General features: G+C 39.5%; 1 protein-coding gene across 1 annotated transcript in view; it reads right to left on the bottom strand.

The window, feature by feature from the left end:
• Nucleotides 1–8,708: 8,708 nt before the first annotated feature.
• The window catches only part of zgc:109889 (uncharacterized protein LOC553542 homolog), a 46,158-nt gene continuing 26,924 nt past the window's right edge, over nucleotides 8,709–27,942 (bottom strand). The window contains 11 exon segments of the mRNA XM_042512408.1: nucleotides 8,709–9,944; nucleotides 11,625–11,794; nucleotides 11,796–11,956; nucleotides 11,959–12,035; nucleotides 13,051–13,341; nucleotides 14,595–14,728; nucleotides 16,085–16,129; nucleotides 16,601–16,669; nucleotides 18,343–18,460; nucleotides 19,242–19,395; nucleotides 26,614–26,748. Coding sequence (XP_042368342.1) covers nucleotides 9,785–9,944; nucleotides 11,625–11,794; nucleotides 11,796–11,956; nucleotides 11,959–12,035; nucleotides 13,051–13,341; nucleotides 14,595–14,728; nucleotides 16,085–16,129; nucleotides 16,601–16,669; nucleotides 18,343–18,460; nucleotides 19,242–19,395; nucleotides 26,614–26,748 — 1,514 coding nt within the window. The 3' untranslated portion in view covers nucleotides 8,709–9,784.

The raw sequence follows: 27,942 nt of genomic DNA, 5'->3' as shown, positions 1-27,942 counted from the left end.
TGTAACCTACAACCTGGCAACTTCAGGCAAGCAGAGATTGTCAATCAAAAACAAAAAAAGAAAAAAAAAGAAAACCATACAGAGCTAATTTTCTAATGGACCGAGTATGGCCTTCATAGAAAAAAAACATTGTTTTATGCATTGTTATTGTTGGTCTGGATGACGGAGCATCACTGGGTGTTACTGGGTAATGATAATGTGATGTCACAGACCTGATACGGTGTCCTTGAATCATATTTTTTAATTTTATTTGTACTCTGTTTTTTTTTTTCTTTTAGGTTCGTGTCGTGAAACAGTCGGTTACGATAAAAAGTACAAATGCACTTTATAAGATGGACATGTTACACATTGCACTTGTAAATGTCGAATGTAAAACCTTGAAGAGAAAGATTTATTTTTACTATTGTACATAAACGAGAAGAGAAAAAAAAGACTGCAAAAAAAGTGGAGAATAATTTGCCAAATAAACCGAGAACAACAAAAAGTTGTGACTGTTTTTCTGTGTGCTGGAATGGAGTCGATGCAGTGACGTCAGCATGTGTGCATGTGTGCATTTGTGGGCGTTTGCGTGACATTGTCTGTGTGTGGGTGTTATTACGAGTGTGTGTGTGTGCGTGAGTCAGTCGGTATCGTGGGTCACTGTAGTGTTAAGGAAAGCCTGTGAGTATAGAAAGATGCCGCTGAATTATTAAACCACTCCCTGCTTGCATAACGGCAGAAGTGACAGAATGAGATGAGGGAAGGAGAAAGATACAGAAGAAGAGAAAGAGAATCCAATCAGAAAGATGCAGCACACACAAGAGAACACACACATCCATGACATTCACATAAAGGGAAAAAGATGAACCCCGGAGGTGGGCGTGTAAGAAAAATGGCAGAGGAAGGAAGGATAGCATGTATGTTTTTCTACAAGTAGCCTAAAAACACACGTTATCCATGTCTATGTGCAAGTATGTACACACACACACACACATGTGCCACAGTATGTGTGTGTGAGGGCGTGGCACTGGGACACTAAAGCCTTTAAATAAATAATAAACAATGCAGCAGGAGATTTCAGTCATCCAATTACATGACGCAGGTGAGTGTGCGTGTGAGAATTTTAACCTTTAATCAATCAAATCTGCTTGTGTGTCGCCGAGAGTGTGAACTATATGAGCGCGCCGCTGCATGGGTGTGTGTCTGACTCCTTGAATCACCTCTATGTGGCGTCTACATAGAGGTGAAGAGCTCCACCATGTGGCCAGAGGGAAGAGCTGCAGAGTCAGGAGACGAGGGGAAAAGACGCAGCATCCGCCCACACACACCACTTCTTTTTTACGTCATTACAGCAGCTCGCTCAAAAGAAGCACGAAACCGACCCTCTCTTTTCCACCCTTACTGTCTCTTTCTCAGCCTCACATACTCTATCGCTCCCCCACCCCTCCTCTCTGTCTCCCCCCCTCTCTGTATGAGTCAGAAGGCTCTCTCCACCATCTGCTGCAGGATGCTGCAAATCACCTCCGTGTACGTGCATGTGCAGACAAAAAAAAAAAAAAAACGAGCACAGAAGGTGGTGATATTCCTGCATCTGTTGTGTCCTCTTCACTCTGATCTATAATTTTAATAATTCAATATTAGTTCCTGCTCGTGGCCAGGATATGATCTGCGAGTGCACTTAATGTGAACCGGACATTATTAACACATTTTGCAAAGCTTTTCAGGAGTTATTTTTTAAGGTTGTGACTAATGTGATGACCTACATTTCTCAGGATGCTTGACAACCTGTAAGAGACTGTCAGCTTTCAAGGTGGAAAAAACTGGGAGCTAAAATCTGACCTTTTTAGATAGATAGATAGAAAATATGTTATTGATCCCTGCAGGGAAATTCATGAAGTGCAAATCAAAAATAAGGCTGAAATTCATTCCTGTCCTGTGACTACTATGCCAAACAAAGAAAATCCCCTTTACTATCACATAAAAAGGTATTTAGTGCACAACAAGGTTAACACTACCGACATACACATCTACAAACCTCAGAGAACGGCATCTTTAGCCATCCACCTGCTGCCTTGACGCTCTGCCAACAAGCTTCCTTAAAAGCATTTTCAGCTGTTTGGCCGCAGACTTGCTGCAATTAGTCAACCATGTCTCCTAACATTATGTAATTTGCCTAATGTTTTGAAGAGCACAGCCATCAAGCCTCAACAAACAGCTGTAATAAGCAACTCCAGACCTGTACTGAACCCTCTGTGTCTAAGTAAAATATATTAAATCGTTACTCTGAAAAGAGAGTGCTTACTATCATGCTGAATATTTGTTGAGAAATTGATTTTAGTAACAGTTCAGTGCTCAGTACTTTCAGTAGAATGTAATTTGTTACTTTCCTATCTAATTTATGTATCCAGGTAAAGCAAAATGACATGGAGTTCCCCTCGGCTCAATGTTTGGACCTCTTTTTTTAAAAAAAAAAAAATCTTTATGTGCTTCTACTATGCCAAATTTTGCAAAAGAATGAACTCTATAATCACAATTATGCAGATGACATGTTGTTATGTCATCAAGAGTAACTCATCTTGATAATTTCTCTTTTGGACAAAAACATCTGCCCAGTGATTTAAAGCGTCATCTTTCATGACTTACCTCACTGTGATCTTGAGTTGACCTGCATAAAAGTAGCATCCTGGTTCCCTTTGAGTTGTCACATACTGAAAATGTCTGCAGTTGTTTCTGGCTCAACCTTTCACCTCCGGAAACAGTACATTGAGATGATGCTTTAGCAACACGTTCTACACCATCCCTTCTTTCGTGGGAAGTGTCATATTGGATTTACTTACACTACAAAATAGGTCCTTGAGGTGGGTATACAGGTCAATAGGGGGTCACTCCAGCAGGTTTGTTGTAATGGGGATCCTTTGATGGCATCTATGACTCAGCACATCACTCTCAAACAGGTCATCGTCCTTCGTATCTGCAGGATTCATTGCAACAATATGTGACTGTTAAGGAGCACTGTTAGAGTCCAAAGGTTTATTTTTTAATTAAAATGTCTTTAAAGTAAAATAACACATCAGGTAACCATTTGAAACCTTGAAAAACATTAGCTTTCGTGTGCTGCACTCAGACAACTTTCACATGCAATTAAACATCTGCCTCCTTTTCATTTTGAAAACACGGCTAAAAAGGCACCCAGCAACGTGGCAATAAAAGGACTCAATGTAGTTTTAAATAAAGGGAGAGAGTGAGAGAAAAATTATTACAAAATAAAAACAAATGGGGAAAATGTCCAGAAAACTACACTTATAATTATTATAATTATCCTTAATATGATTAACTATGATATATACAGAATATATTGGGAGAATTATTAATTATATATAAAAATGAATAAATTGTCTTTCTTTCTTTTTTCTTGATCTCAGGTAAATTTAAAAAATCAAGCCAATTTGCTCCGCTTTCAAAGGGCTAAGGGACTATACTGGGGATTTGACAAACAGTGTTAATAATCAACGTTCACCATGATGGATTATGCACCACAAGCTAGTTACAGGTCTCTAAAGCTTAATTTTCATAGTGTAGCTGTCTGATTAATGGTAATGACTGGGAAATAAATTGAACAATTTGTCTACTTTGTAAATGGGCCTGCAGTAATCAAAAACACATTTTATTTAATAAGTTAAAACATGTCAAACCACTGATCTTATAATTATTCAGTGTTTCTTAAACGCTGGATCCAGTCTGTAAAATCTCAATTACCCTGCCAACAGTGACTCATATCACTGCTACAGCTATTAACTGGCTTTATGTGTCATAAAATCATTATATAAAGTAGGTGACATATTTTATTTCTCTCTCCACAGAAAAAGGAATCGAATATCTGGACTCAAATACTTGTGAGTCATTTTGGTGCATTTCTTACAACGTCAGATGAATCAGCTGCATCTAAGGCTTATCTGAAGCCTTTGATTCCTACATTAGATCCAGACTAAAATTAGACACAAACAGGAAAGAAGGATGCAAAAGAAATTTTTGGACTCCACTACCTAAAACATTTCTTTAAACTGACTGATGTATTTTTCAGACATACACATGGTGGGATATTTTCTCACCAGTATGTGTGTTTGTGGTGTTTCTTGTATTTTCCACTGACCTCTCTCTCTCTTTCTCTCTGCTGTGTCACCATCTGTGCCCCAAAATTGACTTCTCTCTCCCAAATAGCACCCACTGGTTCCTCCTCCTCACTGCCAAGGCCCAGAACAGCACGGCGCTGGAACGAACCATGTTGACACCGGCAGGCGTGTCGCATCGCTGAGAAAATGGAGTGATGATTGCTGGATTTGCGTCACCATTATGAGGTGACTGATGCTGAGTAAAGTGCTGGACTTTTTTCCTCCAAGAAAATCTACAGACACACATAATATTATGAGCAATAAGTTAAAGTTTAGTTTCAGAGAAGTATGTGATGTCACCCATTTCCTCACTTCCCATGTGCATACTTCCAAACAGTGTCAGGATCATATAAACAAAAACACAAATATAGAAATCACCCATGTGAGTATATTAAATGACCACAGCTGTTCCACCTTTGTCCTTAAATAGTGTGTTACTGAAGGGGCTTGTTGTTATAGTAACTTGCTACTTGAGAAAATATGTTTTCAGGGCTTTTAATGGATTGAAAATGTGTAAATAAGGAAAAACTGCCTCGTGGTGAAATTGCAGTTAAAGTTTACATCCACGTCTGTGAAAACACGAACGCTTCACGCTCATCTTCGCCCAGCAGCAGAGAAGATCTCTATCATCAGTGCAGATTTGGGGTGGACATCCAAGATTAGTGTCACCAATTTAGTATCGGACCATCTCTATAAAATGTATTTTTTCTTGTTAAACATTTGTGTTAAATTTGTATTAATTAGCATCTGAATTTTGAGTTGTAGCCAAACCAAAAGGGTCACAGTGCCCTTTGACCACCAAATTCTCATCACTCCATCCTCCTGTCCAAGTGGATGTTTGTGCCAAATTTGAGTAAACTCCCTCTAGGTGATCTTGAGATATTGCAATGTTGAATGTCAGTGCCAAATTCCTTCAAGGCAAGGAAGGATGGAGGCAAGTACACACAGAGGGACAAGCTGAATACATAATGCCTCCGGCCACAGCTATTGCTGTTGTGGAGGCATAAAAATTGAAAAAAAAAAAAAAACACCCTTTCATTCTTATTTTTTAGCGATTAGTAAGAGAAACATACATTTTCCCCTGGCATCAGTTCACATGATGTAAATACATGGGCGAGATGTGTGTCGAATTTTTTCATTAAACAACAAATCAAAGTAGAGTTTTGCACCAGTCGGATGAGCTTCTAAAGCTGATGTCACATGATATAATTTTCCAAAAAGATCTTTTCTAAATACGGTACGACCGTTGCACATATAGTAGTCATCATCGATGTCTCACATTGGGATGTATCACAGATTAGTGGGTGGACAGCAGCTATTGTTCAACAGTCTCAGTGTGACAGGAAATGAGGATTCAGCTGTGTGCCAACATCAACGTCACAACCTTTAAGAACATGATGCAATAAATGAAACACATTATGACTCATTCATTAAATACGGATGTAAAAAATAAAAAGCACAGGATAACAGTTTTGTTCTCCATTTATTGTCTATAGTTACATGCATACTTGCTTACAGATGGTTTTAGTGTGCAATACACAGTTTTATTTTTGTTTCATTGTCTATGTTATATTACCCCAAATGTATTTTTTACTTTACAGGCGGCCTCGCCAAAAGTCTATACAACATGATTCATTTCTCACATTTTCAAACACATAATGAAGTATTCTCACAAGCCAGTTGCCACAGATACACAGGGTTGATTTGAAAACTTGGCCTTTTGTGCCTCTGCTCAAAAAACATATGCATTGTTTCTTCCAGATCTGTTGATTGTGGATAAGTATTTCTAATTTGGAAATATTAAAAGAAACGGCGTTTTATAGTAAGACAAAGTGTCGGAGGGTTTTACCGTTACAGCTTTAGATTCTAGGAGGCGGAAAAGTCACGAATTGCTCGGATCCAAAAATGCTGGCTACATTTCAGGTCTGAGCTAACTTTATCCATGGCTCTTGCAATTTTTTTGTCTTGTTAAAGTTTGCCCAAGTCGATGTGCTTTACCGCTTCAACAATAATGTCCCAAAGTGCTTTTCCAAACAATCAGGGAAAACAACCAAAAACCCATCAAAACTCATGAATCCTTTAGTCTTTAATCCAGTTTAAATTTGTATTCTTCAACAGTGTTCAGCTACTGAGTGAGCGGTTTCCTCTACTACTGTGTGGTGGTTTGTACATACAGCAACAAATATCGTACTTTTGAGCTGTATCCCTCTTTAAAATCTTTGTTTTCTCTAATGATGTAGGCTGTATCACCCAGTGAACACTGATTTAGGGATTTGCAGGTAATAAGACATCTTGTTTAAAAATGTTTTTTTTTATAAGCATAATTATTTCATAAAACTGGATTCAACAGCATTTTACCTTGAAGGTTATAAATACATGCTGAAATGTTGTTTACCTGCAAAAAAAGTGCTAGTTTATAATTTTGCTTTTTTGCGGGACTGTGTTCTCACAGATGCCTGGATCTTGAGGTTCACGTTAAACAGACAAATAGAAGTCCAAAAATTGAGACAGTTTTGGTTAACATATTTCACACTAAAAAGGAGGCAAATGTTTATTTTTTGGCTCAAAATTAGTTGAAGAGCAGGTGTATCTGTTAAAAAAAAAAAAGTTGGATTCATTCTTTAACTGGCTTCTTTAACGGTTTATCTGATATCTCGATCCTGGCCTTAAGTAGAAAACCCTAAAATAAACCAAAGTGAACAACTCACTGCAGCACATTTCAAAAAGAAAAACCACATTATAAAAACACTACAGTCCAATCAGCTCATACTGAGGATTAGCCAAACCTATACTGAAAAGAGATAGATAATATACTGTATATTACTGTTGCAAGTCTCTTACACTTATGTATTTATAGTCCAGGGGCTGCGTTCACAAAGCCTCCACGGACAGCGAGCTGCTCCAGGGTCGCTGATTGTGAGCAAGGTCATATGAAGGAGTGGACGTGACCTTTGACCCTGGGTCAGGATGGCGAGCTTTGTGAGTGCGACTCCGGTGTGTGGTTAAAGTGTGGAAGCGTTTATATAAGACCAATACCACAGCACACAGTCACTGGCTGAAATGTTAGAGTTATGAATGACTACAAAAGACCAAAAAGAAAATAAAACAAGATGACGGCGTAAGCTCGCTCGCTCGCTCGTTTTATTGGTCAATGTTGTGATATGGAGGCTAAATGATGAGTTATCACTAAACAAGGCTGGTGCTGCTTGTTTTCCCAACCCGGCGTAAACGCGGGTGGGTGGCATCGTTCATCACAGTTTGAGCTTTTACACAATGGGAGAACTTCTGTATATCACAATGTTGAAGGTATGAGTTCAAGACGACACTGACTTTACGGGAGTTTGGCCTTTGAATCGCTTCAACGAAAACATCACAAGAGAACCAGCTTCACATTTCTCTCTGTGGATACTTTTACCCGATGCATGTCCAGGAATTACTATATTAAATTTAACATTATACCCAAACCTGCTTTTAAATAAAAGGCTTCTGACAGATAGAATAAGTAAAAAGTCCAAGAAAATTTTCTGAAAATTATTTATAAGATTTTAAAGAATAAAAAAACAAAAAAAAGGAAATGAGCTGGAAAATGTGCTTCAAAAATCTGTCATTTTGAACATAAATTAAAACATGTTATTATGATCATTGTAAATCTAGTTTTTTCCTAACTTTTTTCCCCTGGACATTTTCCCCTCACTTTTTAAAAATACTTTTTAAAATCTACTTATTTCTTGCAATTTGTGAAACATTTATTTCCAACTCGCCCATTGCCTTATTTTTCCATTTTTAAGAGAGAAATCAAACTAATTTGCCTAGGGCTCAAAGGTTTAAACACCCTTGAAAGGCGTCTGAAAGCAACAAAAGAAGAGTGATGTCGCTTCAGGTTTCAAAGGGTTTCACAGAGAATTAAATGAAAATGGAAATGCAATATGCAAGACAGGGCTGCATAACTAATCTAAATATTATCGAAGGATGGCTAAATGCAATATGCAAATCGCAGGAGCTGCAATTTTTTGATAAAGCTAAAATATACCATTTTAAATTAAGCATTGGTGCTTCAGAGATGCTCCGGCCTACATCTCATGTTCCAGAAGGGAACTTGTCTGTTGGGTAAAGACCCCAGCAAATATCCGTTCTTTATTTCATAAATATATTGTTATATATTTCTGTGAAAATGTAATGAAAAATTGTCATTCCCACTAAAATCGCAGCTCAATCGCTATCTCTGTTTGTCAAAATAAGTAATATTTGTTTTTCCATACCGTGAGACCCTAATGCAAAACATCATAGACTCAAAACATGTTGTAAAAAGAGTCATTGCCCCACTCACAAAATTAGTACTCATTGGAAATTGCTTTTACCCCTTAATTGATTTTTAAATATTTTATTAAATTAACTAACAACAGACAACAATAACAACTGATTTATTGTTTTATGTTGCAGTTTAAGGTTTGTTCACATAAAAAAGCCTTTATTTTGAATTGTAATCAGCTGAAAAACATAAATTGATAACTTTTCATCAAAGAAAACCTGTAGTCAAAGATACAGATTGGACTTGCGAGCAGTTTTAAAGAATCCAAATTATGTTTTCAAAACAAACTCGATATCTTGGTATTCAGTGTTACTGCGAATATATTTCTGTACAAACAATCTATATCAATAGCTAAAAGTCCTCAGCTGTTTGACGAAATTTGCTCGTTTCCTGTTTAAGCTACAGCGTACACAGGAGATCTACTTACAAAATTGTAAATAGCTCCAAAGACTAATTTTATCCTTGATTTGAAATATCTTTCAACAACACTCTGCAGGTTCAGACATTAAAACCCAGCGAGATAAGAATGCAGTTAGCTACATGCTTCAATCAATTGTTAATGTTCGTAACACAAAGATCATTTTTAGAGCTGATTCTCTTGTCTTCTGTTTGTTTCAGTGACCTACAAGCCAAACTCTCGAAACGGCAGTGTGGTCACTTAAGGAGGGTGCGCATGTTTTGTAAACAGGCACGGCCCTGCGAGGTGGAGTCATCCTTTGAGGATCTATTTTTTCCCTGACTTGTTTTCATAAATTCTGTCTCGATATTTGGCAGATAAGTTAAGATTGCACTATCATTAGTTTTTCTTGTGCTATATCATGTGCTTTGTAAACACATTACCCCCGTACTCACCGGGGGCCCACAGTTATTACAGGCTCTCAACCTGCAATATTGATGATAATTATCACTCAAAATATGGAGGCAGGGAGACGATGGTGCGTTTGTTTTTCACAGCTGAGTGTTAGTGGTTTAAAATGAGCGGACGGGGGCGGGAGGGCGCTGAAATGGTGTGAATGTGAGCATGTTTTTTGGCTATACACCCTGGATGGTTAGACACACAAACCTCAGTTTAAGAACAGGCGTTGTCAGGGGCAACCGAGCAAGCTGAAATTGCCAACCTGTCGCTGCAGAAGTGCTCGATGTTCAGAGGCTGCCAGTATGTGTGTGAATTTATGTTTGATTGAATTGATAGATTTTTTTTCTGTTAAAATGTAAATGATGAACATTAACCAAACCCCTTCATTTCCACCTCAGTGTCTCAACTTTTCACCCCCTCCTTTTCCCAGTGAACACCACCCACGTGCAACCGTCACACTTTAAAAACTGTTTAGTCAGACCATTCGTTCTCGTCCAGCTCGGAGTCGTCGTCGGACTCGCTGTACTCCACGGCAATACGGCGGGAGAGGATGGTGGCCACGTCGTTGCCGACGGGCTCCCTCTTGGCCTCCTGCTCCCTCTGCTCCTGCACCTTCCTCAGCTGGATGCCTGAAGGAGACGGAGGGAGGATGGCGGGGGTAGGAATGGAGGGAGCATGAATGAAGTGTTTAGTCTGTCATCAGAGTGGTGTTTTCTGTTTCTTATACACAGTTCATTGATTTGTCTTGTGATCCGTTGGTATCAACTGTATACAAAACAACTTATCGTTAAGGAATAAATATAATAAAATAATTTATAACTCTCTTGCAGTTTTTGTGCAGATGTTTTAATTTGAATGATTAAAGTTTGCTACAGCCTGACAAGAGCTATTAGTTACTGTTTTAATTCGTCTTTACCCTGCAATATTCATTTTACTCAAAGGAAAGGTAATCTCACCTTATGCCACTGAAATCAAATACCACACAAAAGTCACAAACTTTGGGTGTGAAGACGTTTTGAGGACGACTTCCTCACTGAATAGAAACCTTGATCATCGTAAGTGTGTACCTGAAAATGCATGCAACTGTATGCTTGGGCGGTACAAATGTCTTTTTTTGTTTTTATTAATTTTCTGTTCTTTAACTTAGTGGCAAGTCTCCAGGGTATATCCTATAGGACGGTATTTGAGTAAAAAAAAAAACAGACAACCGTTCAGGTTTGCTTCATTCCATGAGCTCTCGTATGTGTTTTAGTCTATCAAAATCCAAAAATGTCAAACAAAGTAAACTGTTTTTCACCAAACTAAATCCAGCTTAACTGCCTTGTTCACTCATCAAAAACATGTCATGATTCAAATTCAACAAGAATAAACCCTTAATTCACAGAGTTAGATATGAAAACCAGGATTCACACAGATTTTCAGAGAGAAAATTTCAAAACTTTTCCATGACTTCAATGACCATAACAATGTTTTTTTCATTGGCCCACTCGCTGTGTTTCTCAAACATATCAGTTCAAATTCTATTTAAGCATAATTAGCTGCCATACACAAAGGGAGAGAGCGAGTCAGAGGAGAAAATAAAGAAATTTGCGTGATGGTATACAAAAGTTTATCACACAGACACACATTAGAGGTACTTTACGTCAGCTGCTACAGAAAGTAAATTTGCCTTTATGTTACATTATGTGGAATCCACCTAATATTAGTGTAACAATTACTTTAAATTCCACAACTTTTGCAAAACTTTCAATGATTTCCACTAATTCCATGAGTTTTTCAGGCTTGTAAAATGTGAAATTCCATGACTTTTCTTGGTTTTCCTTTACAGCGGGAGCCCTGAAAAATATGCTGACCAGCTTTTTAACAGACCTGTAATTTTATCCCCACCCCTTATAGTTGCCATCGTTATCAGCTCAGCTGCATGTTCCAACTGTAGAGACTGACCTCTGGTGGTGCATGCTGCGTACTACATTGCTTCAATAAAGTATTATTGAAGCGAAACATTAATAGTAAAAGGAGCATATGTTGTTTTTAAAGTACTAAAAAAATCATACTGCCGGGATTTCAAAATAACCTGCTATATTGTAACACTGTCCAAGCCTATGCAACTGTCTCATACCTTTGTTCAAAATAGCACAACGTGACATAATCTTGATTTGAATCAGTTAATCACAGGCTCCTGATGCTATTATCATAAGTAATGCAATATGTAGGTAGTTAAAATTGAAAAAAATGTTCTACTTGTCATTCAAAAATAATTAAAACTTAATCTTGTTGAAAAAAAAAAAAAAATTAGTTACACACTTACCTCCTACGTATGGCGGCCAGCAGGTCGGAGCGTGCGTCGCTCATTGGGATCATCCCCAGCATGGTGGACTTCCTGGTCGCTGGCGCTGCATCCACAGCCTGGCCGACAGCGACGTGCGGTGGCGATGGGTGAACCTGGTGGCCGGCAGGGGCTCCAGGCGGCGGAGGAGGAGGGGGCGGCTGGGGGTGCACCCGAAGGAGGGTGGGAGGGGGAGGGCACGTAGTTGGCCGGTGGAGGAGGAGGGGAAGGGGAGTAGGGACGGGAGAGGGCGGAGGAGGTGGGGGGGACAGTGGAGGCGGCGCCGGCGGGCGGGGCCGTGATGGCTAGGGATAGAGCTGGCTGGGGGGGTGGGGGGGTGGCGGGGGAGGAGGGGCGGGTGGGATATAGTACTCTGGGATGGTGGAGGGCTGGCCACTGAGGAGAGGACAAGAGGGAGAGGATAAGGTTAACCCTTTGAAACCTGGAGTAACATTACTTTGCTTATGCTGCTTTAGAAGAAGATGTTTTTTTCCTCAGCAGCAGTTTATGGAATTAAAGTCACGATGCGGATAATTTATCGGTCGATCCGGTCGGAGCTCATCAGAACACATTGACAGATGAGAGGATCAGCCGCTATAAAGGCGGTGAATGTAGACTTTTAGACCAAGCGCAATAATTAAGTTCCACTTTCACTGCATTCTGCTGCTCCCTCTGTGCCCAAAGTACACTCTGTGCTCCGAGGATGTGATGCAACGAGAACCATACTGTTATATATGGTCCAGCTCCAAAAATATAAAATCTACTCGTGACTGCAGATGTTTTGATCGTGGTGGCCCGCCACAAATAAATCAATGTACGGGAAACCCTGCTATTAATTTATATTCTGTTAACTGTTTGATATGTCTGATTTTGCAAATCTGCCAGCTAAATCTGTAATGAAATTAAATGAAGACCAAAAGGTCTTATATGGCTGCTTTGTATGAATGTCAGGAGAAGCCATGAAAAGACATTTTAAAAAGGTGAAACTATTCCATTTTAAAATTCAAAGCAGCAGTCAGTTGACATTAACTCGGCCTTTATAGTTTAAACATCATGTCTCACTTAATTCACTTTGCTATCTGACTACAAAAAGGTAAAAGCCATGAGGCAAAATGATGTGGTTTGCCCGGTTACTACTGGGGTCCACATTACACAGCAACATCACTACACCTTTACAAACTAAGATTCAAAGTTATCAGCCACAGAAATAAGATTTTAGGAAACTGAAGAAAAAAAACACGAAGCTTAACCAGAAACCACTACAATGTCGAAACACTGGTTGCTCCAATGTTCGTTCAAAAGCAAATATTGTATAAATGTTAGTAAATAAACACCATCAAATAAATGAACTGAAACCCAAATACAATCACATTAAAATGTAATGAAACCTAATCTAAACGACCAAACACACCCGTGCCCGGCCCGGTACTCCTTAACCGACTGCTGCCTCGGCCCGTTAACCGTTGGATCTCCACCAGCCTGGACTCCGTGTCCTGATGGGGTCCTGCCCAGGGAGGCTGCATGTCGCCCTCCTGCTGCGGGCCCTGGGGGCTGGTTGGCCGGCCTGAGGACTCGATCCAGTGACTGAGTCTGGGCCGCGGCGCTGAGGTGGTCCCTGGTGTGGTCGGAAGGGTGGACGGCACTGGGGGCCTGGGTGGAGGGGTGGTTGGGGCTTGCTGGGTAGGAGTCAGATGCCATTGATCTGTTGGAGGAAAATGGCAGTTGGTCAGTTGAAGGGCATGTTAGAAAAAAGGGATTTTTCTCTCCTTGATTTCTAAAGTTAAAGTTGATAAATTATTTTATTTGTCAATGAAGTTTTAAATACTACGGTTTTAGTGAAAATGCCTGTATTTGGGAAGTACTGAGCATACAACTAGATAAAAGAGTCTTAGATATTCTGCACAAGTTGTGTGAGAATTTGTAAACACGTTTTTATATTGTTTTGCTGTCGTCAAAAATGGACCCCTATGACTTCAATTTATCAAGATTTTTTTCTGTTCTTGGAATCTTTAACATGGGGCCATGCAAGAAAAACAATTGAAGTCTTTATGAATTAAATGTTACATGAGGTGAATAATTCAAAAACAAATGGCAATCAAGGGGGTTAAGTATTCCTTTAATCAAAATTCAATTGTATCCAAATAAAAAATGAATGCAATCTGATATTCAAAAGGGGTTTACAGTTAAAGATAGAGGAAAGAAGTAAACACAACATTCTTATAATTTTGGGGATAATGGTAAATGTAGAAACAAATAAAAATAAATAACATAAATAATGACATTTACCAACTATAAATATTTTCATTTTGCTCTACATTTGATTTATATTCTGCCTACATCCTTATATCCTGTTTTTGTATTCCCCACTGAATCCCTTTTTGGCTGTGGCAGTGATACAAATTGCCTCTTAAATTTTGCTCTTATTTTTTCTTGGAAAAATTTGGATGTGAAACTGTATAAAACATGAAATATAGAATCACAAGCTCTGATTTACCTTCTCCAGAAGAGGGCAGCAAAGAGCTTTAAAAAAAATGCAGCAGGTATGTTGGCATCGCTTAAATCTCCATCACAGGTTTGTCCTTAAATATGTTTAATTGTGAGACTTTGAGCATTTGTGCAAAAAAAACTCTACACTATATACTATTTATAGTATACCAATGCTATTTACAGATTTTAAAGGCTGGGGAAAATTGTGAAAGTCAATTACGGTTTTTTTTTTAATCATACTAGTGTTAAAGACATCACTCTCAAACACCAACTTTAATAATCTGACCAAGACGTGTTTGTCCCCTTTTTTGTGCATATATTCTCAGTCTACCACTCATGTCATATGTTGTTATCCCTGGTCCCCGGGGACAGACGACTCAACACACAAACAGTGATGTGCATGTGCTGTGACAAAAAAGGACCCTAGAAGAAACAACATGTATAGAGACATCTTCAGTGTGTGTTTACCTGTTGTCAGGGGACAAGGAGCCTTCTGAGGACATGCCATGGTAAGGGGAGGGAGTGAGCCTGGCGTCTGGTCTGAACTCTTTGTCATAGGCCAGGACGTTCCACTCCTGGCGCCGGTTACGAGCCTTACGCACCTTCAATAAAGTAAGAAAGGGGAAAAGGTGCATTTTTTTTTTTTTTTACTAAAGACAAAGACAAAATCATATCTGCAAATAACATCTTTTACTGTATGTAATTAATAATGCAAGTAATGGTGAAGAACCATCACCACATCTGGTAAAAGTGTCACTGAAGTGCAACATGCTGCTGTGTCCTTTAATATTCCTTTGCTGTGGTCTGGAGGACTGGCACAGCTGTCCCTCTAACACCTCTCTGGGGACAGTGTTAATAGGCACTGAAGAGTGTCTCACCTTCTTTACTTCAGGAAATTGCTTTAACATACTTTTATGAAGATGGTTTTGGAGTGATGAAGTGTTCTTCACACTGGCAACAGTCTCTGCTCTCAAAATGTACTCATAAAAAGAGTTTATCGAGTTCACTATTGGCTGTCTTAATACTGCATAGTATTTAATTATTCTTAAGCACCTTTGTAATTCACTCAATTTTGCAACTCATACTGGCGCAATGATGTTGCATGTATAAACACAGTGTATAATCAGCAGATGCCATTGAAACAGTAAGATTCAACTTAAAGCCTTAAAATTGGTCAAACTGAACTTCTAGACTTGAGACAGATAATAGAGGCAATTTATTAGTTATTTTTATACTGATTTCGTGTGCCTTACTCTGTATGTGGGATTATTCCACTGCTTTAACTCCTATCATAAAGACATTAAGAAGAGGAATTCAGTAAATTATTTAAACAATAAACCAATGTTACCAATTATTATGTGATTTTACAATGCAACGTCAGAATAAAAGCATTTTATAACACCCTACTTCCAATAACTTTTCAGACTGTTTAAGGATCCACGGGAACATTGTTACACCAGAAAGATTTCCACCATAATTACATGTTAACGTTATTGGCAAAAGCCTATGACATTTTGCATTGCAACAACTATCCTAGTGGCTGGTGGATTTATTAATGTGAAGCCAAGATTAATAACATACAAGACTATTTTTGTGCGGGCTTTATCATCTTTACAATTTATTATTTCTTATCTGTGAAATAAAAGTAAATAAGAGCTTGTTTCCACTGAGAGAAATAGTTTTCAGCGTAATAAAAAATAATAGGAGGTCTCTGTTGCTGTGACATGTCGTTAAACTTTTGCGGAGGTGCACGTCATGCTACCGCGCAGGCTACCGAGTGCATAGATTCAACACATAAATCCTGCTTTAGTGTGTACAATTAGATTCAGTAAGAACGTGCTGGACGCGCTGATCACAGCAATAATTTCAAAAAACTTGCTGTTTTGGTCATTTCATGCTTGTTACAGAGAGAAGTCTACAAGTCATGTTGGAGTATATGTGTGCAAATCCTCACTGACCTTCTTCACCTCTCTGCCTGGGTCCTCAACCTGCTTCTGCTGCTCCTACAGGAGAGACAGACGCAGACAGACAGACACAAGAGCGGAGAGAAACTCAGTCACTGATCACTGATTTCTCTGGCGCAGAGGAAGAGAACAGGACCCCATCAACCAGCTCCATCACCATGGGGTTAATTTCACCCACACACACTAATCTAATCATCATCACCCACTCACTATTAAACACACCAACATGAACTAGCAGACGACGGACAACGGAGCCAAAAGTTCTGGTAACACAAGACGGGAACCAAACCAATCACAGAGGGTTAAAGAGAGGGTGAGGTGGCAAGCTAACGCAACGTGACACACACAGACACAAACAGAGGGGAAGGTGTGTGCGTAAGTGTCTTTTTATTGTGTGTGTCTTACCCAAGTTCCTCTATAACATGTGAGTGTGTGATGTGTGTTAGTGGGGTGTGCAGGGGGGAAAGTGGCGGGCAGGAGAGGGCAGGTTAGGGGTCTGGGTTGTCTTACAGAGATGGACAGGGGGCTCCTGGGTGGGGCCTGTCTGGAGTGGGGCCTGTCAGGGTGGGCCGGACAGCCCTATGGAAACATGGGAGAAAGACAAGCTGGTGCGTTAGACTGAGCAGAGGAAGAAGAGGAGGAGGAGGAAGGTTGGGGTGTGTGTCTTGGAAGGCCGGGTAACTTAGAAAGAGGAAGGAGGAAGAGAATGAAGAAGAACGTGTAGATGAGCCGTCATCCTGCAGCTGAGCTTCCCCTCGTATCCAAACCTGTTAGTTTCTCAAAACTTTGACTACTTTGTGTCTAAAGGGATTTTATTCTGTTTCCAGGTTGAAGGGAGGGAACAGAAAAAAATGTGAGCCGCATTAAATTGAACAGAAATATTGACACAGTGCAGCAACACATACAGCAGCAGCTGTTCAGGGGTTTGAAAAGTGATTGTCGAGAGAGCTGATGGAGAGAAAAGTAACAGATCAAAGGGGAATACCAGTGAAATTCTGCTCTGAAATATTTAATTCTCTGTGCCAATTATTTTGGTACAAGTGAAGACCGAGCAAATGTTCAAAAGAGCCTCACACAAAACTAAGAGGAAGAGACAGATAATGATCATAACCACAATCATATTTTTCACCCATTGATGGAACAAATGCCGATGGCCTTAATAGCCCACGAGGGTGCCAACTGATGCTGCATTCATGTGATGTTGGAAGGTCATAGCTGCCTTGTTGGGAAGTTGTTCTTCCGACTTTGTTGTGTCCATGTGCTTTTGAGGTCGAAGTGGGAACATGAAAGCTACAAAGAAGATGGGTTGCATTTTAATGCTAAGAGCATTTAAACAAGAGGCTGACAGCTGTTTCTAGTTTATTTATATCATTTTTTAAATATATTTGATATATTTATATATTTTTACATTTAATCCAGGTCATTCTACATGGACATTCTACATTACCTGTTCTTTGAACTGACCAAACATTGACTTTTGCCCCCCATGTTTATTCATTTATGACAATTATGGAGCTATTCTTTGGGTTAGCTCCACTCTCTCCAATATATATGGGCACTTCTGGCTCAAAACATCCAAGATGGCGACGGTCAAAATGCCAAACTCGAGGCTTCAAATAGAATTCTGCAAACCAATGGGTGACATCATGGTGTCTACAATTATTTTTACATAATCGATGATCTGTCTTGAGAACTTGCTAGTGTGTGCCAGCAGGCACAATACATTGAAACTGAAGCAGGTAAATGAAATTAATCCATCAATAATGTTAATAATTACACCTTTTCCTACTCTGACAAGTCAAAATGACTTAACAGGCCTACTCTGACACACAACTGTACTGAAATAGCTGTATTATTACACAGGAGCTACAGATTTGTACAACTATGTGATTACAGCGTTAAATATTAACTGTTTCAAGCTGTATTCCCCTTTGGCCATTTGTTTGTCTCTGGATAATGAGCCCACCCAGCTGCTGCTGTATCAATAACCGATTACACAACAAAGCAAAGCTAAATGATGAGTACAGTCAGATAAGAATGCTTCAAATGAAATAACAGCATAAAAAAGGCACAATTAAGAAGGAAAAAAACAGATTAGCAAATCAAAGCAGAAGATGAATTTTATTTACTTGTTCTGTCTCACAATCACACACATCCAGCCTACAGCATGTCTGCAATGACACACATACAAACATGCCCCGAGCTTACAGAACTCCTCAGACACACACTAATGTGCACAAACACACACGTACCTTCTGCCGTCTTTTCTCCTTGCGTTTGTCCTCGGTGGCCTGCAGCATCTTCTCCTTCCACAGGTTGAAGAAGTAGGAGGGGTCAGTGTAGAACTTCAATGCATCCTTCTTGTCATCCCTGTATGGAGAAATAGAGAGAATGTGATTGAAAAAGAGCAACAATAACAACAATGCATTAATTATTGCCCTGCAGTTATATGCCTCCATGCAGCAGTCAAGTTTTTCTCACAGTTTACATCCGTGTCTGTGAACATGGATGTGTCATACACATCTTCCCACCTGCAGCACAGAAGATCTATACAATCATCACAGTTTCAAGATCAGTGCCAGAAATTCAGTATCTGACCAAACGTCTCCTCTTCAGTTCCTCAAAAATTATGTTGCATAATAGCCAGAAAAGTGTTTTAGGCAGAGTATTATAATGTCACAGTGAAGATGACCTTTTGAATATAAAATTTAATCGCTTCATCATTTTATCCTATAAGACATTTGTTTGTGGTTTTGTCATGAGAATTCTTGTTTTATGGCCATTTTTTTCACAGTCACAGTGACTTTTGTGTCAGATTTTAATAAAATTCATTTAGGGTGTTCTGAAGATGTCACATTCATGAGAATGAGACAAAAGCAAGGTCACACTGAACTTGACCTTTGACCACCAAAATCTAACTGGTTCATCGTTGAGTCCAATGGGGCGTTTGTGCCAAGTTTGAAAAGATTCCCTTACGGCGTTCTTGATATCTCACGAGATTGAGAGGGAAACGTTGAAAACAATGCGGTTTAAAAACAGACATTTAGATTAATGGGGATCAGGGTGGCAAGAGGTGACAGGTATCAGGTAGATAGGATTTAACACTACATGAACTCCCTTTAATTTCATGAAAACTGCCAAAATGACTAACCTATAAGGGCTGAGAATGTTGAGCGGAGGAGGTTTGTCGCAGCGGTGGTACATCTCTACCACAGGGTTGGGGACGGAGGTCCTTGACACCACCTGCTGGTCCTGGATGGTGCTGCTCTTAAAGGCCTTCCTCATGTTAATATCCTGCAGGGAGACTGGAGGGAGAGAGGCAGAGATTGAAGATTCAGTAAACAGTACAGTAAACAACTTGACAGTTAGGCTGAAGAAATATTAAGCAGAATTATTCGCTGTGTATCTTCTACAGTATTTGACAACATAATCCGTCAAACCAGCTGTTTTAACTCTTCCGGTGTCGGCTTAGCAGCTAAATCCTGCATGTGAAACACTGACCTCTGATCTCTGGTCTCAATTCTGCAAAGTTTACATTCGTGAATTAAGTCAGGATTTGAGAACATGATCTCTTGTTTGTGCACTTAATGGGCGTAACGCTATTAATCAGCCAGGGAATGGCTACTTAACTTCAAAGATTTATGCCGCCACAGTTTGCTTTGGAGTTGATGAAATAATCAAAGATGAAAAAAAAATAAAACTTGCATTTCTGGGCAATGTTGAGTTGATTCCATAGTTATGTCAAAGAATGATTTGTGCAGATTTAGAGACTCCAAGCTGGATATTTTTATATAATATTATTGACAATCAAGCTGCAAAAGGAAAGTGTGATTTGATTATTCTGAGAAAAAATACAAGAAGATGCATTTTCATTAGATTTTCTTTGTATTTGCAGTAGAGGAAACAGTTCTTGTTTCACTGCAGGTAAACAAAATATATAAAGTCTTTTTTATTGAGCCCATTGTTCATTTGTCCAGGTCTCCAAAGCAATAAATTCACCACACATTGTTTTGTGTTTCCTTTGACTTCTTTACAAACTACGCAACATATTAAATTAGATTTTAACAATTTAGTAGATAGAGTCACACAGAACAGGATGAGGTGCAAAAGTACAGCCCCAAAAACTCAGTGTCACACTGTCAAGTCTCTGTGGCTTGGACTCTGAGATTTATTAGTTTATGGATTTTGTTGAAAGGCATTTTGAGAATGTAGGAAATTGCTTACAGGAGCAGAAAAACAAGAGAGAAAATATTATAAGTTAAAAGATCATACAAAAACACCAAATTAGAAGACTTAATATAAGGGTTGGGTATTGCTGCTTTTGTTTTTTTTAATCAATACTGGTGCTGAAATGATACTTCTTAAGTATTGACATTGTCTAAACAGTGCTGGAATCAATCCTTAAAAAAAAATAATCACAAAACACAGTCAACAAAATCAAAGACTAGCTTTGTTTAATTGCAAGGGCAAATTTGAATGTGAAATTTAACAACATATTAACTTCTGGTTTTCATTCCTTCAGTGTTCATTGTCCAGGAGGTTTTTACCAGGGGCCCCATTATCTTAAGAGGTCTCCTTCTTTCCAAAATAATTAGACAAATGATAATTTAAAATGGGTAAAAACACAAAATAAATACATTTCTAATTTCAAATCAGTTATTCTGAGGCTGTGTGGCTTGTTGCAAAAGGGGCTGCAAAATATGCAGATGGCCCCATCGAGAGCCAGTGTGTCTGTTCTGGGCTACTGTAAAAACATGACAGTGCAATATGGTGGACTCCGTGAACGAGGACACACTGTCTATGAAGATACAAAACGGCTCAGTCTGGGGGTAACAGAAAAAAAGACGAGATTCTTATTTTCAGGTGAATACAAACTACAAAAAAAACCTACAATGATTAAACACTAAATAACAGTTAAAGTATTAATAACTAGCACTGCCCCTTGAAGTCTGACACAAAAATCATGAGTCAGAGATCCTGAGTCGACTGAGATTTTGTTTACTATATTACGTGAACGTCGCTGTCACACCGAATGTCCTGCTGCATCTGTTCAGACTTAAAAACTTTGTATGGAAAACCAAACAATGAATGTTCTAATACAACTGCCAAATCCGATTCGGCTGGCATAATTCTGAGTCTGGTACAGGCTTCTAATGACGGCAAAAAAAAATATTGAGTTGAGATCAATGATTTTCTCCCTAACAGCTGACTGAACAGCCAAACATATTTCTATTATCTGTTTAGAAGCAGCTGAGACTGTCAATACAGTGAGAGCAGCTGGTTTACTAACAGTCAACCTCACATGAGCCTAGACAGGATCCAATAAGCGGCAGCCTCGCTGTCATGTGTCACTGTCAAACACACGCACTTTCTGTCTCTTTTTCAACCGAACACTCGGTATGCACCAAAATCTGTGTCGTGATTCAGTCCGGGAGGTACTAGTTGTATATGGCAACAGGTTTCGGTAACCAACCTTACTTAATTTACATATTTAATCATCCATTATGCGTTTGTAAGGTCCCTATAATAACAAACACAACATATGTATATAGACTAATAGGTAATACAAACAGCTTACATACTGTATGCATTCTGACACAAACACATATATATGCATACACACAAACACAGAAGGTGATAACAGGACAGCAGGAACAGATTAGTCTGAGCTTGTTGCACCAGCTTAACAAGTATCTTTCACACACACACACACACACACACACACACACACACACACACACACACACACACACACACACACACACACACACACACACACACACACACACACACACACACACACTGCAGCTGCAAAAGAGGTTTGTGCTCATTGTGTGTGTGGATGCGCAGAAGCAAAATGTGTTGTTGCTGCTGCTGACAAATGCCTGGTAGGACTGCGTGATAATATGATTTGTCTGCATATAACAGGAGCCAATATGTGTGTGTCTATGTGTGTGTGACACAGAGAAAGGGAGAGTGAGAGACAGAGAAAACCCTGCATGTATGTGTGTCAATCCCTTAACCCCCCCAGAGGAGATTTAACGCGACAGTGCTGCAACGCTATCCAGGATCTAGCAGATGGCTAACCCCACACACACTGACTGCGTCAGTGTACATCGGCCCTGTATAATAAGGTTAAAGCGTGTCAATGCGACATATGTTCTTACCAGTGATTTACTTGACTTCTGTACTGCATATGTGTGTTTGTAAGTTATCAACAGCATTACTAACAAAGTCAGAAAGTGGGAGTGTTTCAGCTTTAACCTCTGACTACAAATTCCTCAAAAACTAAAGGGCGATTGGCTGTTTGATCTCTGTGCGAGTCTCTGTGAGTGTGTATGTGTGCAGATTCAGCAGTCAGCGCACACTCTCCTGTCTGCTCCGTGTTTGATCATTCTTTCCTAAGCTTCTGTCCCCACGGCCAAATGAATAATCCACAAAACTAGCAGCTAATGCAACTTTCATTCAGACACATCTTCAAAGACACCTCGAGCTTCTCTCTCTCTTTTTTGACACACACACACACACACACACACACACACACACACACACACACACACACACACACACACACACACACACACACACACACTCTCTCTCTCTCTCTCTCTCTGACTATGACCTCCAGCTCCATGTCTAATCAGTCTGAATCTAACGTTCATGTTCCTTACTGCACATTTACATGCATATGAATATGTTGATTGCTGCTAATAACCACATTAATGTCTTACACAATCTGGTTTGCTGTGGCCTGACTTCCACATTTACATTTATCTCAGTGGTTTAACAATAATTTTTATGTCTGGGAGGACAGGAGAGCGACTTATTGGTGCCATCTGAGTAAAAAGAAGCCTATTGATGAATTTTGTTTTTAAAGAGAAGTTATCAAGCTAATATCCTTGCAAAACTAAACAAAACATGTTTTACAAATGCACTATGGTTTATTAAAAAACACAATGTAGTTTGTAAATGAAAAACATGGATTTAATGCATATTTTAACTGTTGATATAAGAAAACAAATGTGTTATTTGTTTAATGTGATAGTAAATGCAAATAATTTTTAGTCCATAAACATTAATTTAAAATTTGTAACTGTTTTTTTCTCAAGCAAATCTGGCTGTTTTAACATTATTGACATTATATTTAATTTTTTATTTTTGGTGAGTTAATGTTATTATTTCCACATTCAAGCTACGGGTGCATAACAAAAATCATTAAAAAATCTTGAAACAAGGAAAAAGGTTGATATTTTATTCTTATTATTTCTTTCTCCCTTTAAATTCTGATCCTTTTTCCTCCATCCATTTCCTCATTTCTCAATTTTCCTTCCACTGATCCTTTTTTCTTTCCTTCATTCCTTAAATTGCCTCTAATTTCCCTTCTTTCATAGTATCATCCTTCCTTTCTTTTATTTCAATCTTCCTTCCTTCCCTTCTTTCTTTTCTCCCCCATTCTTTCTTTCTTTCTTCCCCCTTTTCAATCTTTTTTCTTTGTCCATTTCCATTTTATTAGTCCTTCCTTTCTTTTTTCTTCATCCTTTCATTCTCCCTCTATTTAAGTCTTCCTGTCTTTCTCTCCATTTATCATAAGAAATCTATGGTCTCACTTGCTAGTTGTGAGACATTGAAAAACAGAAAAAATAGCAGAAGGAGAAGAGGACAGGAGTGAGGGATGAAGACAGAAAAGTGAGAAAATGTGACTGCGATACGAGAGACGGGTGCGTAACAGATGACAGAGTGAATGTGTGGTCGGATACGAAGGACCGACGAATTGCTTGTGTGTGGGAGGAAGAGGCATGGAGATGAACAGAGGAAGAGAGGGGAGATGAAAGAGTGTGAGCATGGGGGAAGAGGAGGAGGAGTGGAGGACTAGGAGAGGAGGAGGATAAGCATGAGGACTGCTGAGCTTTTCCTTTTCATCCCCGTCTGTGCAGCTCTATCTGATGCTCCCTGTCTGAGCCCGCCGTGCTGCAGAATGACTAGGCAGTATCAGCAAGGAGAGAGAGAGAGAGAGAGAGAGAGAGAGAGAGAGAGAGAGAGAGAGAGAGAGAGAGAGAGAGAGAGAGAGAGAGAGAAATACTCATGAAAGAAGGAGAGAAGAGGGGTGTGTAAGGGAGAGTAAACAGGTTTTGAAAATAAAAAGAGAAGGGATAAAAGAAGGGAGAGAGAGAAGAGGGAGATAAGAGATAAGATAACAAATGCAAGTAAAAAGAAGAGAGATCAAAAGAAGTCAAAAAAGAAAAGAAAGAATAGGAGAACAGAGAGAAAGACAAGAAGAGAGCAACAGAGAAAGAGTGAGAGCAGGTTTGGGACAGAAATAAATAGAAATAAATGGAAAAATGGAGAGAAAATAGAGAAAGAAAGAGCAAGAATACAGAGAATGTAGGAAAATATGATTAGGGAGTGATGGAGGGAGAGGTGGGGATGTAAAAAGGAGAAACGGAAGCGGAGGTAGACAGAGAGAATGAAGGAGGAACAGAAAAAGGTAAAAAAAAAAGGGTAAAAGGGAGGAGAGGATGTTAGAAAATCGGGAAAAACAATGAGGGGGAAAAGAAAAGAGGAGATAAAGAAGCAAAATTAGACAGGATGACAGAGAAAGGGAAGGAGAGAAAAGGAGGAAGGAAGCAATAAAGAGGCAAAGAAGGAGGAAAGACTGGAAAAAAAAAGGGGGGGGGGGGGGGTGAAAAAGAGTAAAAAGGAAAAGAACCCTAGACTCTAGTTTTCTCACATCTCACACTGAAGTTCATTTTGAGCCTCTGAGGACACCATACTCAGCTCTGAAATCCTCCTGTAAATGCTGACTGGATCATCACAGCCCAGTCTGACCACTAATGCGTTTGTGTGTGTGTGTGTGTGTGTGTGTGTGTGTGTGTGTGTGTGTGCGTGTGCGCGTGTGTGTGTGTGTATGTTTGTGTGTTTGTGTGTTTGTGCAGGCCTATCAATTACTGCATTACCAAAATTGACCTTCAGAGTTAGTGAAAAGCTTAATGATGGAGATAATGATCATGACTCACACTGTATACACAACCAGAAACACACACATAACCACATAACAGGAGTGTAATATGAGTGTGTCTTTCTGTTCACTAAACACACTCAGATGATACCCAACACACACACACACACACACACACACACACACACACACACACACAGTAATATGACAGCCCCAGAGACGTTTTGTCAATAAATAATCAGCATAGCCATTAAAATGCTGCACACTGGCTTCAGAGGAAAGAACTGACACACACATCCGGCACACGCACGCACACACACACACACACACACACACACAGACAAAGACACAGAAAAAAACTAAAAATATGAACTGTTCTCAAATACATACTATTCATCACACAGATACACCCACATATGGATGTAAGGAGGGAGGTTTCAGTAGAGGTGGGAGGGGGACGAGTGGCGCACATTGTGTTTGTTTACTAGAAAGTTCATGTGTTTTTTTGGGTGATGAAATGAGACATGGCAGAGTTAGTCTCTCGAGAAAATTAAAACTGCACCAAGATGACAACATTTTGGATTTTAGGCTGATGAAAAAGGTATCCTAACTGGTTGTGAGTGCACAAACACTGTTTTGAGCTAACCCTTTGGCAGTTGCTGTTTTTTCTATTTTTTTCTTGTCACTGGCTTTGAAAGTGCTCTCAATGGGGAAGAATCGCTGATTCATGATGCTGAAATGAGAAATAATGTGTACGATACCTTCTTAATTTCATTCCTAAAAAAACTACTAAAGTTGGGAATTGGCTAAAAGAAGATTGCAAAGGAGCTGAAAATTTGTGGTAAATGACCATCGCTAAAAACAATCTATGTGCTGTTGACTTCATTGTACATCATTTCTAGTAAAAATCACAAAAAAACATGTTTTCTTTTTAAAAAGTTAAATTACAAACATGTAACATACAAGACAGCAAGTCAGCTACTCATTCATGTTTTAAGTGGTTATGTTACAGTCTGATCTCAAGCGCACAGCTGATAGCTGTGGTTTGTTTACATGAAGAAACAGATGTGCTTATTTAATGGAATCACTGTAGATAGAGAGCTCTGATATTATGTGATGCTACGTGATAGATGGATGATTGTTTGCTGTTGGGAATCGGTGTCGTTACGTTTTACTGGTATCACATGTATTTTACACCTGGTAAAATACATCATACTGATGTGTTCTGATGTTTGCCTTAAAATCAAACCAGTTTGAAAATTTTCACACCTGCCCAAACCATGTGATCATACCAACAAACACGCATGTACAGTACACACACACACGCAAACAACCCCAGCTCTCTAACACAAGACATGCAATGATCCATAACACTGGAAAAACAGCGCAGAAAAAGAGGGATAACATACACGCACCTGAGACAGTACTCATCATAATCCTCAGGGACAGAGGACCTACTCACACACACGCAGATTCCAATACTCACAAAAAAACCTCTTTGTCCTGCAATGCAATTAATGCATAAAAAAAACATGACTACAAAAACACACACGCTGTCCCTCCCTACCTTCCTCCACAGTGGAGTCGAGCTGGGTGACTTTCACGGCCAGCTGGTCCACTCTCTCCTGCAGGCTGCTCATCCTCAGGTAGAAGCTGTTGGCTTCATTAAACAGCTCTCCGAAAATGTCCTCTGCATGGCGACCTGAAATACAGAGACACACAAACACACACAGACACCTGGTTACTTTTAAAACAGTTGCTTAAAATTCTTTCATCCCAGTAAAAGTGCATTCACATGTTCACATTCGCCAGCTGAGCTCAGGCTCCCAGGTTCTGAAGCCATATTCAGGTTTGTTTCTTGAAAAAGTGACCTCTGACTTTTATTTGCAAAGTGATGCACATGGTCTAACAGCAGGCTATTGAGGGAATAACACTTGAAATCTTTCTCTTTTGCAGGTTGGGCATCAGGAATTAAGGTTTGATGTAGGCAACATAAACTGTAATGACTTCTACATTTCTCACTGTGGTACAGCCTAGATAAAAAAGAAAAAGTAGATTACCACATGAGGGTCATATGCCTCACTGCACAAGTCAAGCTGCAGTTAAAGCAGGAAAATGTGATTGTGAAATTCCATGACTTTTGCAAGTGTTTAATGACCTTGGGAACCCTGTAACAGGTTCACAAGAGAGATACAGATGACACTACAGTGATCTTGACCACCCAAATCTAATACATTTATATTTGAGTCCAAGTGGACGTATGTGCAAAATTTGAACACATTCCCTCAAGCCAGTCTTGACATATCGCCTTCACAAGAATGGGGCGACAACCCGAAAATATAATGCCTCTGGCCTTTGCTATTGGCTGAGGCATTAAAAAACAAGATGCATTAGAAGAAAATATTGCAGGGATGGAGGTCAGTCGATGGCATTTCTCCTCCCTCCGTCTGTCCAGGTAGGACAGACTCCCTCCTGCTGTGCACCTGTCGGACTGAATACTTTAAAAGACCTTTCTGTTTGCCAGAGTGTGTGTGAGACAGAATGTACAAATATTCAAATATATTTACCGAGATGCAGAAATGCCTTCCTCAATAACACCGCCACCTCTAGACCAAATAAAATGCACACACACACCCACTTGCTGCATACCCTCAATGTCTCTCTCCATCTCCTCGCTCTCTCTTTCCGTCTCTCAGCCCACGACATGACAGATGAAGCAGAGGCAGAGCACTCAGTCATTCGCACTGAGCTGTCTCTGAATTTAATTTAGTCTCCAACTGTTAATCAAATTTAAACTGATCTTTTTTCCTCCACATTTCCACAAAATGATCTCTGTTCTGGCTCAGGTTTTGTGCTGTGCAACCCTACTTCAGCAGAGAATATCATGACTGTCATA

This window comes from Plectropomus leopardus, chromosome 23 (assembly GCF_008729295.1).
Source record: "Plectropomus leopardus isolate mb chromosome 23, YSFRI_Pleo_2.0, whole genome shotgun sequence".
Classification (NCBI taxonomy): domain Eukaryota; kingdom Metazoa; phylum Chordata; class Actinopteri; order Perciformes; family Serranidae; genus Plectropomus; species Plectropomus leopardus.
Note: the sequence above shows the minus strand (reverse complement) of the source record. Positions and strands in the feature narration are given on the sequence as shown.